The sequence below is a fragment of the Poecilia reticulata genome, chromosome 13, assembly GCF_904066995.2.
Source record: "Poecilia reticulata chromosome 13, P_reticulata-male-v2, whole genome shotgun sequence".
Lineage (NCBI taxonomy): Eukaryota > Metazoa > Chordata > Actinopteri > Cyprinodontiformes > Poeciliidae > Poecilia > Poecilia reticulata.
In genome coordinates, this window is record NC_088842.1 from 24,672,947 (window position 1) to 24,689,918 (window position 16,972).

Sequence of the window (16,972 nt, forward strand, 5' to 3'; positions counted from 1 at the left end):
TGTGTGGTTCTGGATACTAGTTCAGTGAATATTAATTTTATTTAACCCAAAGCTTTAGTTTTAGGCCTTAGAAGTTTTGGGTATGTTGAAATATGTTTAAGTTTTTTTTTTTATTGTGTTCCTAAATTTCATTTTCCCAACGAATAGGGGGAAACACAGCAAATGTGAAAAATCCTATTTTGCAATTTGACATTGAATGTAGCACCACCATTGCAGAAGTGTAAAGCATTTTTACAAATTATACTCATATTAACATGATACAAACACCAACAGTTTCTAATGTTTAAGATTAAAAACACAGGATCAATGCAGGTTCACAGATTCTGTTGCGATGGTAGTTTTGGCTTCACATCTTCAGACAATCTAATTAAAATCTGTTAAGTTGAAAACTACTGAAGCCAAAGGATTGAAACAAAGTAGGGTTTGATGTCTACAAAATGTCACTTCAACAAATAGCTTATTTCTGTTAGAAATAAGCTATTTCTAATAAAACTAGAATTTAAGCCGCCTTTACATTAAAAGTGAAATTCCCTCGCCAGAATGACGTTAGGCCAGGGTTGACATGGGTATGAAAAATGTTTAAGGAGGAAAGAAATGGCTGCATTTAGGAAGGAAACGGCAAAACATCAGATTAACGCACAGACTAAATTTGAAATAAAATATACAACATGCCTAATTGTATGTAGAACAAACTTAGGTTTTACATCTATGAGATATTGACATTTTGTTATAAATAATAGTGGTACCATATGGCTCTTGTAATTGTAATTATGTATGTGTGTGCTGGCTACTTTCATTTTGGTCTCAAGAATAAAAAACTGCACAGCTTGAAGCCCAAAAAGTGAAACTCTACAGTCAAACTCTCTCTTTCTTGGCCGGTCTTCCCCTTCAACAACCTTTTCCTCAGCCAATTTATAAAGCCAAATGCTGAGGGAATATTTTTTGGAGTTCCCCAGGAGTTCCAGCAACAATTAGTTTAGTAAGGAACCAGTCAGCAAAAAACACAGGGGTGACGTAAAACAGATGCTTTGGCCATGTTTTTTCAGACTGGTGGTCCAAGTTAGCGGTTACACAAACTCTCCCACTGACGACAACTCTGCACCAACAAATCCAGCATCCTCTTTGCAATCCTGCAATAATTAATAGATGTTTTTTAGTTTTAGACCCAATGTGGGGCTCAAAGCCAAAGCTCATGTTTCTGTGCAACAAGGACAAAGGACATAAGCTCCAAGGTTCAAGCAGCAAAAGGAAGAGTCATCAGCTTTCAACTGCAACAAGATCCATTTTCATTTTTCTTTAATTAAATATCTTTTTAATAAAGTAAAGCAAAAAAGTATTTACACATTTTCAATTAAACTGTAATCAATGAGTTGGATAATTACAAGCACCTTCTGCCAGCTGAGGAGAGAAAAATATAAATACAGGGAAAAACTGAAGCTTCATTTCAGAGGAGAGGGGTTACATTAGCATCTTTTCTTTGAAAAAAAAAAAAACAGGAAAAACTAGCCATCTTGTATTTACAGAGCTCTCCTGAAATTCCACTCATGGAAGCAACAAAAGGCCTTAGAATTTGCAGTTAAACTTTTTTTTTTTCTCTTAAAAGTCCCATCTCAAAGTGATTTTGTTTTCTCTGTAAGCTTTATTCAAGTTTTATTTGATATTTTGAGTTTTAAAATCCGATGACAAGCTCTGGAGGGGGTTGCAGCTGCAAACCGGCTCTTTCTCAGTCCATAGTTTTGTTTCTGAAGCGAAGGAAACGAGCCAGGCGGCTGCATCGGCAGGTCGAGATGCAGGTTCAGCGGGTCTTTGCAGGAAGCATCGTCATTCTCCCGACACCAGAGGCGCAATAGAGTCCATCGAATCTTTCCTCAATGATACTGTCCCGTGTCGAGCCTAATGTTCAGAACCGTCGCTTGTGTCTGAAATGTGCCAGACGTCTCTCGCCGCTTCTCTTTGTAGTTTTGTTATTTTATTATAAAAAAAAAAAAAAAAAAGAAACACTCGATTCACTCAGCCAACACTGGAAATAACAAAAAGCTACTCATCTACATAAGCCCACCATGCAGATCGGACGCACCGAGTGGCTATGGCCGGCCTACATGATAAAAGATGAATTCATCAAAAATATAGATGGGATCAACATTTCACTTTTCTCTTTAAACGCTTATTAGGCAAATACGATTTGAATAGTGTTGCTGTGTTGAGGAAAAAGCCATTCGCAAACGAGCTCAAACATCACTGCAGCATCTTCAACAGCATGTAACAATCATCTCTTATATATCCTCTCTATTTAATCCTGTAGTTTTCTTATCAGAAAAAAAGACATTCTGTTGCTGGGGTAATTACAAGAACCCCTCCCCCCCCACACAAAAGAAAAGAACAAAATAAAATGACCGAATGTTCGATCCATAATACAATCTCTCCCATTTTGAAGAATTTTTTTCTCTTTTTTTCGGTTTATGCAGAAGGTTTTGCCCCATCAGGCGCTTCTGAATCATCCACAAAACGTTCCCCGCCCTTCCAAGGAGCCTCTCCAGGTTCCCTGAAGCGCTCTTAGCTGTTATCGGATTCGTCCTCCGCTTCCCGGAGCCACGTGAAGAAGGCAGTGACGGACTTGAGGGCCACGCCCTTCCCCTGCTGCTCGGCGGGGTCTTTGCTTGACTCCCACTTGTAGAAAGCTTCCTCTTTGATCACGTCCTCATCATAAAGGGTGTCGAAGAACATCCGAAGCAAATCTGATGGAGGGTAGACATAAAAAGTTGTCAGAACCACAAGTGTTGGAAGTTCAACTTTACATTTAGAACAACTGGGAACAAATATTGGATGCAAAAACCTTCAAATTTATGTGAAGTCAAGTCATGCATGCATAAATGACGTAGAAGTAAAGAAATACAAATCAAGAGTGACAAAACTGGTTAACTCTTGATGTGCAGAAATCAACAGCTCAGGTGATAAGGAAGATTAGGCATTTACTCCATAAATCTGGTAAACAGAAAACTGCTTATCCTCCCTCTGAAAGGTGGTATTAGTGTCTCGCTTAGAGGGCAGAGTTGATGGAAAAACCTGAATCCACTGAAGAATCTATGACAAGACTTGTTCTAAGATGAGCTTGAGCTGTTTTGCAAATGACAGGCATTCAAGTTTTGACTCAGGGTGATATAAAATACAAAGTTTCACCACCCGTTTTAGATTTTTATTTATGAAAACAAAAAAAAAAAGTCTATTTTCCATTCCACTCTAAAATTTAGCACCATTTTATAAATCCTTATAAAACCTACTGAGGTTTGCGGCTGTAATGACACACAATGTTGAAAAATGAAAGGGGTAGGAATGCTTTAGCAGAAATAAGTGGCAATGAAAGATCATTTGAGACGCTTACTGGCAGGCTGCTCCATCTGCACCATCAGGGCCTGCAGGCCGTAGAGAGCCTGCAGCTCCCTCTGCTCGTCCTTCAGGTACCTCTGCAGCAGCTTGGCCCTCAGCTTGATTACTTCACTGTCCACTTTGTATGGATTCTCACCTGGAGGGGAAACAAGCTCGAGGGTTGGCTTAGTGGGAATTTTAACTCATTGGCCTGTTTAGAATAGTTCAGTACTCACAGATAATGGCCGACTGACAGACGCAGGTCATCAGTGTCCGGACAAACATGCTAGATGACATTTGTTGCTCATCTAGGTTGGCCTACAAAGAGAAATAAATATTCATCCACAGATGAACCAAAGTGGCGTAAATTTCGGCATATTTTGATAGAATAACTCTGCTGACTTAAAATAAATAAACATTTTCAAAAAACTAAAGTGGAAAATGAATATTTTGGTGGCCCTTCAGGATCAGGGCTCTTTTCTCTACAGCATATTAAAACGTGGCAGCATTTCCACTACCGTCTTTAAAAATAAACCAGAAAACACTAGAACTGAAATCAAGCTGATGCTGGACACGGACCTCGATCCAGTCAAAGATCCTCTCATTGTCCGCCTTGTCCTGAAGCAGTCTGTCCAACTGCTTGGTCAGCTCTGCTGAGCTCATCTCCTTCCTGCTCTTCTCCGACTCTTCGCCCAGAGTGAACTCAACGTTCTGCAGAAAGAGGAACGTTATGGTCAGCATGCGCCGTCAGGGTTACAGAGTTCGCTTCATGACTCCAGTAGATCGCAGTGGAAACACAAACATTAGTCACATAAAATGGTGACTCAATGTTTACTTATACTACCATGAAGGTAAGAGCCAAGACTTATACAGAAAAAAACAATTATCTATTCATATAACCTGATAAGATTATCAGATCTGATAAATTATTCAGTTACTTTATTATTGAAGCAGTAAACAACAAAGCTTTTCAGGAAAAAAAAATCAAATCTCAAAAGACCATACAAACAGTTTGTGGCTACATGCTAACAAGAATTGCACCATTTAGGTTTTTATCAGTTGATGCTGATTTTCTCTGAAGTCTGATGATGATGCACTGATCAGACTAACCTTCTCTGTCACAAACTTGTTGACGTCCACGTCTTCAGGCAGGAAGTCTGTCCACCGAAGGCCAGCTTCTCTCCACATGGTGCCAGCCTTTTTATGGCTCTGGTGAAATCAAGATGCACGTGTTTTTTGAAGTGTAATTAAAGATTTCACCAGGACTATCCTTCATAGCTACCACACTGACGCCAGTTTATGGTGCTCAATCACCCGTTGTAGTTTAGTTTGACCACTGTGTGTTTTTATAGCTCAAACTTCAGAAGGTGAATATGTAGCTCTTACCATTTCTTTGCAAAGTAAAGTGAGGATGTGGACCAGCAGGACTCCAGCTTTGGCCATTGGGATCAAAGGCTTAGAGATCTCCCTGCAGGGGGGTCAGCAGAACATTAAAAACTTAGTAAAATACAACAAAAAAGTCCCAAAGGTTATCAAAAATAAATAAATAAGAGTGGTTCTTACCTGAATAGTTCTCCCATGGGAATGCCTCCCTCATGCAGCATGGGAGTGATCAGTTCTGCCAGGTAGAGAAAGATGTGGGGGATGTCTATTGCCATGTCTTCAGCGATCTCCAGAATCTCCTGAAACCTGGAGGCATGAAACACATCACATTGTAATATGAGTTTATTTAAGAGGAAAAGAAAAATGTTAAACATTCTAGAACAAGGATGAACTAAGTAAAAGTGAAATTTAAGAATCTTCTCTAAACAACTTTAAATTCTGAGAAAATAGTCCAGCTAATGATTTAGTCGGATCACCTGCAGGAACCAGCCAGTGGGAGACCTAAGACAATAATGTCTTGGGTCTTTCAGTTTTGTGGACATCTGTTTTTCAATTTTAGGCTTTCAGTAAAACTGTCACTGTGTTGGCTTCAAATGTCAGTGCATCTCTAATCGACAGAATAAAGCACCATGTTGTGGACCTCAGGTGATCCTTTGCATCCGTTTTATCTGCCAATTTTAAAAATCAAACCGAAATAACTTTTACTGCCAAGCATCTTCATACGGACCCTTTATAGTACTGCTGTGTTGGGAGGATGCCGGTCTTAATTAGCTGGTGCAGCAGCTCGCCCATGTGCTCCCTGGCAATGGTGCTGCGCTCCAGGGTGGACTCCAGTCCGTGCCGCACAAACACAAACAGCAGCTCAGCGCTGTTCATCTCCCTCACACACTGCAGGGCTTCCTGTTGGGACACCCATGCAAAGAGCAGATAAGGACGTGTTTATTTTTTTTACAGCATTTCTAAAATGCTGTAAAACTTCTGTTAAATTTCCAATTTAACAAAAGTTAAATTGGAAATATTAAAAGATACAAATGAAGGAATCCAGGTTATCAAACAAAGATGTGCTGTGTTGCAGTACCTTCATGTCGTTGATGTGGAGGTACTCCTCTATGATGGCTGCCGACTTCTTTTCTATCTCGGGAACGGTCAGTGCAGGCTTCGCAGGGGTCTGCTGAGGTGGCGGAGTGGCAGCTGCCTGCCGCTTCACTGTTTATGTACAGAACAGATGCATAAATAACCAAAATACTGAATACCGACTTCACTGGCAGAATATCACAGCTTTCTCTCTCACTCTCCACCACATCGTCACCTTGCTCTTTGCTCGTGGCTCGCTCGCCACTGCTTCGGTCTCGCTCTTCGGTCACACTCGCCACTCGGCGGACCGGATCAGTTGAGCTGCGCTGCTCTCTTTCCCGGCTTCGCTCCTCCTTCTCCCGGCTGAAGCTCCGTTTGGTGACCTGTATCCGGTTTCGGTCATCTCTTCGCTCATCCCTTCTGTCGAAGCGATCGCCACCTCGATCGGAGCGATCAGAGCGGTCGAAGCGGTCGCTGCGCTCTCGACTCGAGCTGTTTCTGTCCGGATTACAGTTAGAGAAAAATGATACAAACCGCTCAGTTCTACACTGCTCTTGTTATTGAAGTATGAACTAAAGACTTGGGTAGCAGGAACTGTTGCTCACCTCTGAGGAACTCTTCTGTCCAACTCTTGTGATGAGGATGAAGGCTGCTGCAATGCAGAAAACCTATTCAGAGTGCTGGTGGCTGGACGGTTTCCAGACTCTGAACCTGGAGATAAAGTGGACATGAGACAAGAATTCACTTTAAACTTGAACGTACCTCGGATCATTAAATGCTGATGTCCCTTTTATAATAAACTTACCAGAATCTGAAGGTTTGGCACTGGTGCCACCACTGCTGCCCTTCCCCCAGCTGCCCCAGGTGCCCTTACCACCAGGGGCAAGCAGCTGATTGTTGAAGTCAAGAACAGGAGTCTGAAAATAAGGGAGCTGATTGTTAAATAAACTGTACTTGTGGAGCTGCATAAACTTTACAGAGCTTAAACTTACCTTAGTGATTTTACTAAGGCGAGAGGTGTCGATCGGTCGGTTCTTGGTGGAGATGGGGACTGTGTTCCAGCCCTCATCCTGAGGCGGAGCTCCCCGGCCCGGGGTGTGAGGACCACCTCGGCCTCCTGAACCTCTTTCCCCCATTCTGCCTCCTGGGCCTCCTCCACCAGACTCCTTCTTGGAGATGAGAGCCTGCTGCACCTTCATCTGCTCCCGGTGTTCCTCCATCTCAGCCTCTTTGTGGATCTGGTCGATGGTCTTAGGGCCCTGGTCGCCTCTCCGGGGTACCCAGTTGTTCTGAAAGTTCAATACAAAGTATTCATAATTTCATGACCAAGCTTAAACAACAGAAAAGAAGGCATTGATGCACCCAAATCAGCTTCTACGTAATTTATTAAATTTGGCTAAAGAAATATAGCGAGTGTTTTTAGAGAAAATTACCCAAATCTTGTTCTTATAATAAAATTGTTCAATCAAGCCCAAAAGTATTTAAAATTAAAGGCCTTTTATTTAATCCAGACATGCAAAATATTTTTTTAAGTTTTGGGTCCACAATGGATAACATCCCTCTTCAAAAATCAACAAAATCTGACTAGTTTACTTGCTTAATTTTTATTTGGTCTGTGAGAACTTTTGATTCGTCGATTTTGGCCAACATGAAAGTTTGGACACTCCTACTTTTCATGCTTCAATTACTACGTTTTCTGACAATCTTTACTAAAAAACCAACCCATATCCTATCTTAACACTGCAGTTTGAATGTTTTTACATTTTTGTTGGCCATTCCTATTGTCTCCAAAGACTAGATCATTATGACAACTGTAGACTCCACATGCCAGACAATTTCAAACCCACAATGTGCCCTCCGTCATATTCTAACCACTGATAATAGTGTCTAATGAGTCTACAGGCATTCCATGTCTGGTACACTTTATTCACTGTTTTGACTGCCTGTCAGGCGGTCAGAAGACAATACTTCACTCATGGTGCCGACACTACTAAAACCCTCTGGCGAACCAAATCACATACACACTGAACCGTTCCTTCTTTTTTTTTTTTGTCAGCGAGTGTATTTTTTAATGTCAGAATGATAATTGACAAGAAACAAGAGCTCAGCCACCTAACCCACCAAGGAGATGAAAAATCCCAGTATTTATATTACAAAGTAAAATGTGCCAGTTTGACTTTGAGCTGCTCACTGCGGTTCCTGCAGAAAACCTGCAGGAACTGTGAATTCAATACGCTCAACATGACTGTAATAAAGTGGCTTCACAAAGTCCCTTTCAAATAAACTGGACATCAAAACAAGATTTAAACAACAATCTATAGTGAGTCCATATAAATGTGTCAGTACTAATGGGAGGATTAGTTGATTAATCCCATATGAAATTAATAAAAAAATGCAAACAGAAAAGATCAGTATGTTGTCTCAACCTATGGCACAGAGTAGCTCTGAGTTCGGGAGCTGCCCTGCATTAAAGAGCTGAGAAAAATATTTCTCTCTAAGCCCTCGTATGAGACTTGCACAGATCAGGGCTAAAAGACCAGTGCATATGTCTGCAGGGCTACATTTAACACCACACACACACAACACCAAACAATAATTGCATGTGTGACTTTTCTTCCAGAAATCCCCTGCTTTCCATTAATCTAACATCATCCTTCCTGTTTAAACAGAGACATTCAGCATGCTCCAAAGTAAATGGTCCATATAGATGCAGATTGGATGAACGATCACTTTCAGGATGCACTGATAGTTTTCTGGCCAATCACTGAAAAGCCTGACTTTCAAATTACAATTTTGGCTGATACTGATGTTTTTGTCTGAAAAGTAGCTAAATATAGCAAGAAAGTCGCTAAGTTGGCAACATTGGGTTGAGCAAAAGGGGACCTTTGCAGTGAAATGGGGTCCGATTTCTCAGTGCAGCCCTAATCACAATCCGTCAAATTCTGAATCCAGCAGAGTGATTGTATTATGATTTCCAGTACTGGACCAGAATGACACGTTTAACCAAAGCAACAATAGATCGGCACTAACATCGTTATCCGTTGACCAGAACAAGAGTGTTTATAATCTCACTTAAGACACCAAAATTATGGCGGTTTGGTTTGGTGAATGAACAACTCATCCAAAAACTACCACACAATGCAGAGATGAGCACATCAAGAGATGACTAAACATGCAGATAAAAAAAATCAATAAGGAAAAGAGGAACATCCATTATATGTTCACAATACATTTTGAAGTGAACCAACAACAAATGATAACACCCCCAAAAACGAACGTTTTTAGCTACAAATACAAGTCAGACTGGAGGAATCAAATATCAGGTTATTAATCTGTTAATTGAAGGTCCAAAGTGGCCCAAAAACCCTAAGACTAACTTTGCAGAAATGGCAAGTTACAGTTTTATTTCTCCTGAAAACATCAACCTGCTGAAAGATTTGCTTATCTATACCCTAATAGAAATGACTGGAGCTTGTCACAATGTATTTTGCTAAAGCTCTGTATTCCTACTTAGTTTCACCTTCAAAAAGAATTAGCAATGTGGGCTCTAGCCAGGGTTTGATTTACTGTAGGTAAACCTTTAAATTGCATGAGGCCTAACTGTGATATTCATGCTTCTGCATCGATATTCAGAACCACGTCTGTGTGATGATTTACCCGTCGGAGGTCCAGCACATCTTGTAACATGAACCGGATCCTGGAGGTGGTCTTCCTCTCCTTTATTATTTTCTCCATCTGATTGAAGTACTGGTCCATTCGAGGCTGAAGAGAGGCAGAGAGGCTTAGTAAGCTAACCATTTTGTTTTCCCCATCAGTATGTAGGCTGAGTGAAGAGGTTTGTCAATGTAAATCTTTACTTTGTGTGTTTTCTGTTACCTTGGCTTTCTCAAAGTCCAGATCCTTGCCAATGGTGGACAACAGTCTGCAGAGGCACTCCAGTGACTCCTCGTCGTGGTTTTTGAGCAGCTTCACAATGCAGTCGTGCATGATAACCTCTGTGAGCATTTTGAGCTTGAAAAGTTCACCGATGAACTTTATGTTCCCGAGCGAGCGCCGCCTGGCCTTGTCTTTAGCCTCTTCCAGCTCCTCGATTAGTCGCTGCTTCACCTCGTCCTGTTGGAAAAACATCAACAGAAAAAAAGAGACAGAATAAGAGGGGAAGTTCCACAAGAAAAGCTAGCTGCAACTATATAAGCCTTTAAAATGTTCCTGAGAAACATCACAGCATGTATAAAAGCAAATAAAACACTTTTTAATAAAACTCTGACGTCTATTTGTATCTCTTTAAGTACCTAACGCTTTAAATCATGATGTAGTAACTTTACCCCTGAGGCAGCTTCCAGCTCCTTCTGCTTCTTCTCAAAGATCTCATCATCATCTTTATCCTTCTCAAACTCCTTCTGGCACCGGTTTAGTAGCAGCTTGCGGAAATTCACAGTGGCACCAGGCTTATCTGGGGTTATGACTTTCAGCTGAAAAGAGCAGCAACAATAAAGGTTAGAAAAGCAAGAAAAAACAAACCCTTGTTCTGACACTGCTATAGAGGCTCCTCAGTTCCTCAGTCCCATCACTTGGATCAGTGGCCCAGACACATGGCACAAAACAGAGGTCATCACTGATGGAGCCTGGAGCCGAAAATAATGATATGTGTAGTAATGATATGTAACGAGTATTTAGGTGTTTGAATGTTGTGACAATTAATCGATAAATTGGATAAAATGTTGGCACCTTCTGCAGATTTTCCATTAAACCATTTAAAACTTTACACAATATTAGAAGTACATTCAGAGATTCAAACTAACAAATAATTCAACTCCTTTTTCCAACCTTTTTTTTTATTTTTATAAAAAGCAACATAGGATTCCCGTAGTGTACACTTCATAATTTGTAGCAAAGGATGCATCAGCAGCTAAAAAATACTTCTAATACTGCAATATGAAAAACGTTCCACACTTCCTGTTTCACTTAATGTTAGTACAGTGGAGGGTTGATCTATCGATTTGTTGGTTTAACCCGTTAATAACTGGAATATAAATATCAGCAAATATCTTTTTTGTTGCGTCTGTGTATTCCAATTTACGATTAATCATCTACTAAATTATTTGAGTAATTGATTCATCACAATTAATTGTTTCAGTCCTAGATGTGTGAGACAGGATGTTTTTACTTTAGTGAACTTTGTCCCCAGTGTTGGACTTAATGAAGTAGTTATTACCCCATCACTGAGACTAAACATTGCTTCTTTCACTACTGAGGTGAAACTACATACTTGATTTAGTGAACAGGTGATGTCTTAAGGCAAACTTTGCCCTGTATTTGTTAAGAGGAATCAAAGTAAAGGGGTTGAAAATAGACACAACAAACACAAAAATATGAGAAATGCATTTTCTTTTTTCTTCCACTGCAGGTAAATGTGGCTCTACTTACCCCTGAAAGACAGCGGCACATGTTTGCATAGGCCACTGAAAAGTCTGGCTCGGAGATGGCCTTCTCAAAGGTAAGGTCTATCACTCCTTTTAACCGCTCCTCGGTGTCGACAGTCAGTTCCTGCACCTGCTTCATTAGCTGCTGGAACTTTTGTGGGGTGAGTTTGTTGAGGATACTTCGGACGCGCTTGAACAGCTCCTGCGTTTTCATCTCTTCGGGCTCGTTCTCCTGCTGCTGCTGCGCCTCCTCCGGCTCCCGGCTCCGGGTGGGTTTCTTTAATGAAGGTTTCCAGGCCTTTTCTGCCTTGTTGAGCTGAATGTCATCGTTGAGCGACATGCTGGTGATGATCTTCCTCGGCTCTTTCCTCTGGACCTGCTGAGAACGTCGGGGCCCGCCCACTCCAATGCCCATACCAGGGGGCTGGAGAGGGAGAGAGTTGAACCAACAGAGACACCATTAGACTAAGAGTCTAATAAAATCATGAATGCTTTGATGGGTCACACAGAGAAACTGGTAACTCACAGGTCCTCTGCTTCCTCCTCCCATTCCAGGCCTGCCAAGGTTGGCGAAGGAGGGTGTGAAATCAGGACCACAGTTCATACCTGGAAGACGACTCGGGTCAAGTTGGCGAAGAGGAGTCTTGTTTGCCTGAACAAAAAGTAAACAATACTGGTTTATGGAGAGCTTTTGGATAGATATTTTTGAGAAATCTCTCAAATGTAACTTTTATGAAGCTACACGATGTGAAAACATGCGAAGGCTTGGAGTTAAGGTAAATAGTATGCACCTTGTCTAAGACGACATCGCTGATGGCTGGTAAACCCTCAGGCTTGTTCATACTGGCAGAGATGAACTGGAACCCAAGAAGGAACTCTCTGTCGTATTTCTTCTTCTCTTCTTTGTTAATTGGCTTCCATTGTTCTGAAGCAGAAGAAATAAATCATCAGCTGATTCACCCCCAAGAATTGCTAAACGGGGATCCTCAGAGGCATCAGTGTCCAGAGACCCACCCTCTTTGTACTGGTACTTCATGTCGGTGGCGGCCGGCTCGATGTTCTCGGCATCCAGCTTGTCCTCTTTATCCTCCCAGGTCAGGTCTGCCTCTTCTTGTGCAGGAGGGGCTGCAGCTGGGGGCATTGGCTCTGGTGGTGGGGCAGGGGTCGGCTCAGGCTCAGGCTGGGCAACTACCTGCTCCTTGATCAAACAAAATCCAGGTCCAGTATTAAAATTACTCAAATTTATATCCAGAATAATCCAACAAATTGGATTATGCTGTCACATTGAGCCAAAGTGACCATTTTCACATTACAGGCATCTATTACTTTGTAGAAAGAGTTTTTTTCTTTGCTGCAACAAGTGGAATTATTCAAGCAAAAATGTACATAAATGGCTTGTTTTCTAATATTGAAGGTGTTTGAAACTGTAAAGTGGAAGAATATTGAGCCAACGATGTCAAAGCGTCCTATAATCACATTGCAATCAAATCGTAAAGTGACTAAAGAGCACCACTTCTTTTACTGATGTATGATGCATTCAGGCTTGCTATAACTGTAGTGCCTGGTGAAACTAACTGCAGAATAAATGTGTCAGAAGGTAAAATGGAAATGTCAAACAAAACTGGGAGTAAATGCTGCAAGTCAGTGACTCAATCGACTGAGTTTTTTGAAAATGCTTACACCCCCTATTTGAATCATGAAGTGAACTTGACTGGGTTGTAAGGGTTGTCACAATACTAACATTCATGCAGCAAGTCTTGATTTTTTTTTTTTTTTTTGCTGAAATCCGATTTATTTTCTTAATTAGGTCAAAACCAGTAAAGAAGAGAATTTGGATATCATTTATAAATACATAACTTAAAAGTGATCCTTCTCTGTAAACTAGAAAAGACCAAAATCTATAACAGGCTTACTCAGGACAGCAAAGCTGGTAAACAAAGGCAATATGGACAAGCTGCTTTTTCCAGAACTCAATGATCCACCTCAAAAAAAATATTTTCCACCAATTTAACAACTGCAGTTGCAATAAACACACCTCCTTAAAGGCATCTAAGAGGTCTCCAACTGCCTCCTTCTTGTTCAGATCTTTCATCTTCCGCTTCTTCTTTGGCACAGACACAGCAGCTGCAGAGAGGAGAAAAATCAGGACATACACATGTTTAGAAGGGCTTTGAGAAGAAGCAAAACAGCTCCAATTTCAGAAACGGACTGACCTTGCATAGTAGTTTCCACATGGGATGGGGTGACAGTCGGTGGACTGGGAGCCCCCTCCTTCTCCTCTGCTGTGGGAGGAGGAGGAGGAGTTGAGATCGTCTCAGATGTGTTATCAGCTGAGGGAACAGTCTCCGTAGGCAACTGCGTTTCTTCCTTGGTGTCCGTCTGGAGCTGTGGAGCATCTTCCTCAACCTCAGAGACAACCTCGGTAACTGCATCCTGTACCTCTGACTCAGAGGGTTTGGTCAGGACAACCGGTTCGGTTGGAACTTCTTCGACAGCGGGAGCAGATGCTAATTGGTCGACAGCAGCGAGTGTGGCCGTAACAGTTTGTTCGTCAGCTTCCTCAACGGCACAGCTCTGTGCGACAGGCTGCTGACTTACATCGGGCTCAGCTATAGGGCTGTCGTCGCACTCAGACGTGTCGACTGCAGATCCATCGGGGATCTGAGCGTCTGGTAACGGGAGGCCATTAGGTAAATGCAGGTTGAGCTCCTCAGGCTGAGCAATGGGAGATTCTAAAGTGTCCTCCGAGTGAGTGGGGGGTACAGTAACCGATGACTTCTCAAGCTCCATATCTGCCACACCGTTAGAACTGGGGGCCTGAGCACTCGATGAGTCTAAACAGGCTTGTATCTCTTCGACTTTAGTCTCTTCCTCTCCAGAGTCCTCCTGTTCTACAACATGGTCTGTGTTTTCTGTTTTGCTCTGTGCAGAACAGGTGGGGGAAGGGTCAGGAAGGGGTGCAGGGTAGGCAGGGACCTCAGGTGCTGATGGGGGGCTGGGTGTGGGTCCTCTTTGAGGTGAGGGAGCCTCTATCACATCAGCAGCAGGAGCAGAGGGTGAAGGCTTGCTGAGGGAAGGTTGTGTGGATTCGGAGAGTGGAGGGGGGGCAGACACCTTGACAGCAGAGGACGGGGTCTCAGTGAGGATGGGGTCAACCTTGGGAAGCTCAGGGGTCTGTGACAAAGACGGTGGCGTACGTTTCCCTCCGTCATCTAAAATAAGTAATAAAAAATAGGAAAAAGGTTGTTAAAAAGTAGAGAAATTATTTTACACATCAAGCATCGACAATTTAATAAACAATTATCTGAAGCAGCCCCCAGCCCAAACAAGATTTATGTAGCACCTACCTGGTCTAACCAGCGCTGTTGTAGCAGCAGCAGAGATACTGTCACCGTTGGCCTGAGGCAACGCTGTATTATCCGATCCAGATATGGCCGTCTGTGGGGAAAATGTAATAAAGGATAGGCGTGATCTCACTGCTGAGCGTGACACACTTTTCCACTTTAACAGGAGAAAAAATTATTTAGGTTTTTCCCTTAGTTAGAAATTTGCAGTCTCTGTCTAAAAGATTTTAAAAAACAACAACGGTCAACATGAAATTGAAGTATATTTGATAAAAACTCATGATGGCCCAAATCAAAGTAGAACTTATCTGAAGTACAACCAAAGCAAGTACTAAATATGGTTCATTTTTAATAAACAAAAGTCTAAAAAAATGTGACTTACATTGTAATTCAATCTCCGTTTACACCAATACTTCTAAATAAATTCCAGTGCAACCCACTGCCTTCAGATGGTAAAAAGTGTCCATCTGTGTGGACCCTAATCATAACAATAATGCAGCTGTTTCACATTTGGTAGAGGACCTTTTGTTGTATCCAAGTTGACACGTAGGAGACAAATTAAATTTGTGGAAGGTGCTCTGGTCAGATAACGCCACAACTGAAATGTTGGTGGAAAACTCTCAAAACACAAAAAACTGAACAAACCGTCTTCATTGTAAAACATGGTGGGGATATCATCATGCTGTGAGGATGTTTTCTTCCCCCAACAGTTAGGGAAGCTGGACAGTTAATGAAATGATGAATGGAGCTAAATGGAATCATAGAAGAAAACCTGTTTGAGGCTGAAAAAGACTGGAGCGATCCTAAACCTGCAGCCGCAGCAGTGTGGTTAAAATCAATAACCTCGATTTGATTTAGTCTGGAACTAAATCAAATACAAAATCGGTGTCTCTCGAGTGTCTGTAACTGATGTTCACAGACACTCGTCATGCAATGTAACCGATGGTAAAAATTTCAGCTCCTTTATGTGCAAAGGTAGGAGCTTTACACCTGAAAAGTCACCATCAAAGTATTGACACAGGGCAAGAAATTAATGAGTTTGTTTTGGTGACTTAACTGAGGTAATTGAAGGGTCTTCAAAGTACTATTATACTCATTCATCTTTTAAGTGTTTCAGGAAGCCCTGACCATTCATGTAACTCATGTGAAAACCATCTGTGCTTGCTGCAACATGTTTAGCATTGAAATAGCTTTTTAGGCTTGAATAGTTTTGGTGATGAGATTACTCTTTTGTTGCACAACTTGAATACAACAATAGTCTTTTATTATTAACCCCCAGTGGGTCAGGAAAAGTGGCTTTGTCATCAATCACAGTCGTTTACGGATGTCACTTGTGCATCTGAATTAAGGGCGTACCGGAAGCACAAAACATATAAATGTTCCTGCTCAGGATTTTTATAGGTAAAAAAAAAAGCAATTATGTTAATATTTTTAACACATTAAAATCTATGTAATTAATCAATCGAAATTAAAGTGACAAAGTCCAGGCCCTAGTTTATTTGTAATGGTGAATAAAAATAAAATATTTAGAACCTTGTATTCGACACACGTTGCTCCGTCAGATAAAATCCAATGAGACACTAAAATTTTTTTGCTTGCAACATAAAAAACCTGAAGGTCACATGAATGCTTTTGCCAGGCTTGGTAGCAGTAGTCTAACCAAATGCTTTGCAGTACTTCCGGCACAGAGTAGAAGTATTAACATAATATACACAGCTGTAAACAGTATGGCAATATCAGTTTTTAGTCTGAACACAAGCTCAGCTTGTACTTCTTTATCCTTCTGCCTGGACTCATTGCGTGCTACTTCAGCTCACCTGTGGGGGCGTTGGGGTAGAGCCACTGCGGCCCCCAGACATAATCTCCTCTGTGATGTCCTGGCCTCCTCGGTTAGGATCTCTTATTCTTATCTGTGGAGCAAAAGGAGCAAATTAAGAGCAAAGCATGGTAGGAGGAACACGTGGTAGTTTAAGGGTAAGGAGCTCCCGCCCTGTAGGGTTAAGACAAGTCAGAAGAAAGTAGATGAGGAAGTGTTGCGTTTGATCAGAGTATCAAAGAGTTACGCCTACAATTGCCAGCCCTTTTCTGTGTCGTCTGTTGAGCTCACTCAACAAAATCCACATCTCTGTTCCCGTTTTGATCAGATAAAAACCAACTCTTAAGATTGCTTCACAAATTCCTGTGTGGCTCTACCGACTGTGCTTTCAGAGTCAACAAAGAAGCAGGCTGACACTATGAATCTAATCAACCAACCCAAAGCCAAATTGTGAAATTCCACTGCTGGTTTAAACTGGCAGAAAAAGGCATGACTATGCCAAAGGCAAAGCATAATCAGGTGTGACAACAGCAGCCTTGCATGTGCACACACAGACAAGACATACAGAG

At 41.6% G+C, this 16,972-nt stretch overlaps 1 protein-coding gene and 1 non-coding gene across 2 annotated transcripts in view; both read right to left on the reverse strand.

The window, feature by feature from the left end:
* Window positions 1-1,279: 1,279 nt before the first annotated feature.
* Window positions 1,280-16,972, reverse strand: part of eif4g1b (eukaryotic translation initiation factor 4 gamma, 1b) — a 35,191-nt gene continuing 19,498 nt past the window's right edge. Inside the window, exons 10-33 of the mRNA XM_008426193.3 lie at window positions 16,405-16,497; window positions 14,591-14,681; window positions 13,457-14,455; window positions 13,279-13,367; window positions 12,258-12,441; window positions 12,035-12,168; window positions 11,770-11,895; window positions 11,248-11,667; window positions 10,146-10,292; window positions 9,697-9,933; window positions 9,478-9,582; window positions 6,813-7,109; window positions 6,626-6,737; window positions 6,426-6,531; window positions 6,056-6,318; window positions 5,825-5,952; window positions 5,474-5,646; window positions 4,927-5,052; window positions 4,750-4,831; window positions 4,474-4,572; window positions 3,943-4,074; window positions 3,600-3,681; window positions 3,380-3,520; window positions 1,280-2,735 (exon numbers count right to left, since the gene is read on the reverse strand). Coding sequence (XP_008424415.1) covers window positions 2,554-2,735; window positions 3,380-3,520; window positions 3,600-3,681; window positions 3,943-4,074; window positions 4,474-4,572; window positions 4,750-4,831; window positions 4,927-5,052; window positions 5,474-5,646; window positions 5,825-5,952; window positions 6,056-6,318; window positions 6,426-6,531; window positions 6,626-6,737; window positions 6,813-7,109; window positions 9,478-9,582; window positions 9,697-9,933; window positions 10,146-10,292; window positions 11,248-11,667; window positions 11,770-11,895; window positions 12,035-12,168; window positions 12,258-12,441; window positions 13,279-13,367; window positions 13,457-14,455; window positions 14,591-14,681; window positions 16,405-16,497 — 4,548 coding nt within the window. The 3' untranslated portion in view covers window positions 1,280-2,553. The remainder of the gene's footprint in view (window positions 2,736-3,379; window positions 3,521-3,599; window positions 3,682-3,942; window positions 4,075-4,473; window positions 4,573-4,749; window positions 4,832-4,926; window positions 5,053-5,473; window positions 5,647-5,824; window positions 5,953-6,055; window positions 6,319-6,425; window positions 6,532-6,625; window positions 6,738-6,812; window positions 7,110-9,477; window positions 9,583-9,696; window positions 9,934-10,145; window positions 10,293-11,247; window positions 11,668-11,769; window positions 11,896-12,034; window positions 12,169-12,257; window positions 12,442-13,278; window positions 13,368-13,456; window positions 14,456-14,590; window positions 14,682-16,404; window positions 16,498-16,972) is intronic.
* Window positions 10,367-10,444, reverse strand: LOC145554767 (small nucleolar RNA SNORD66). Its single transcript, XR_014090759.1, has one exon. It is a non-coding gene; the product is annotated as a small nucleolar RNA SNORD66 (small nucleolar RNA).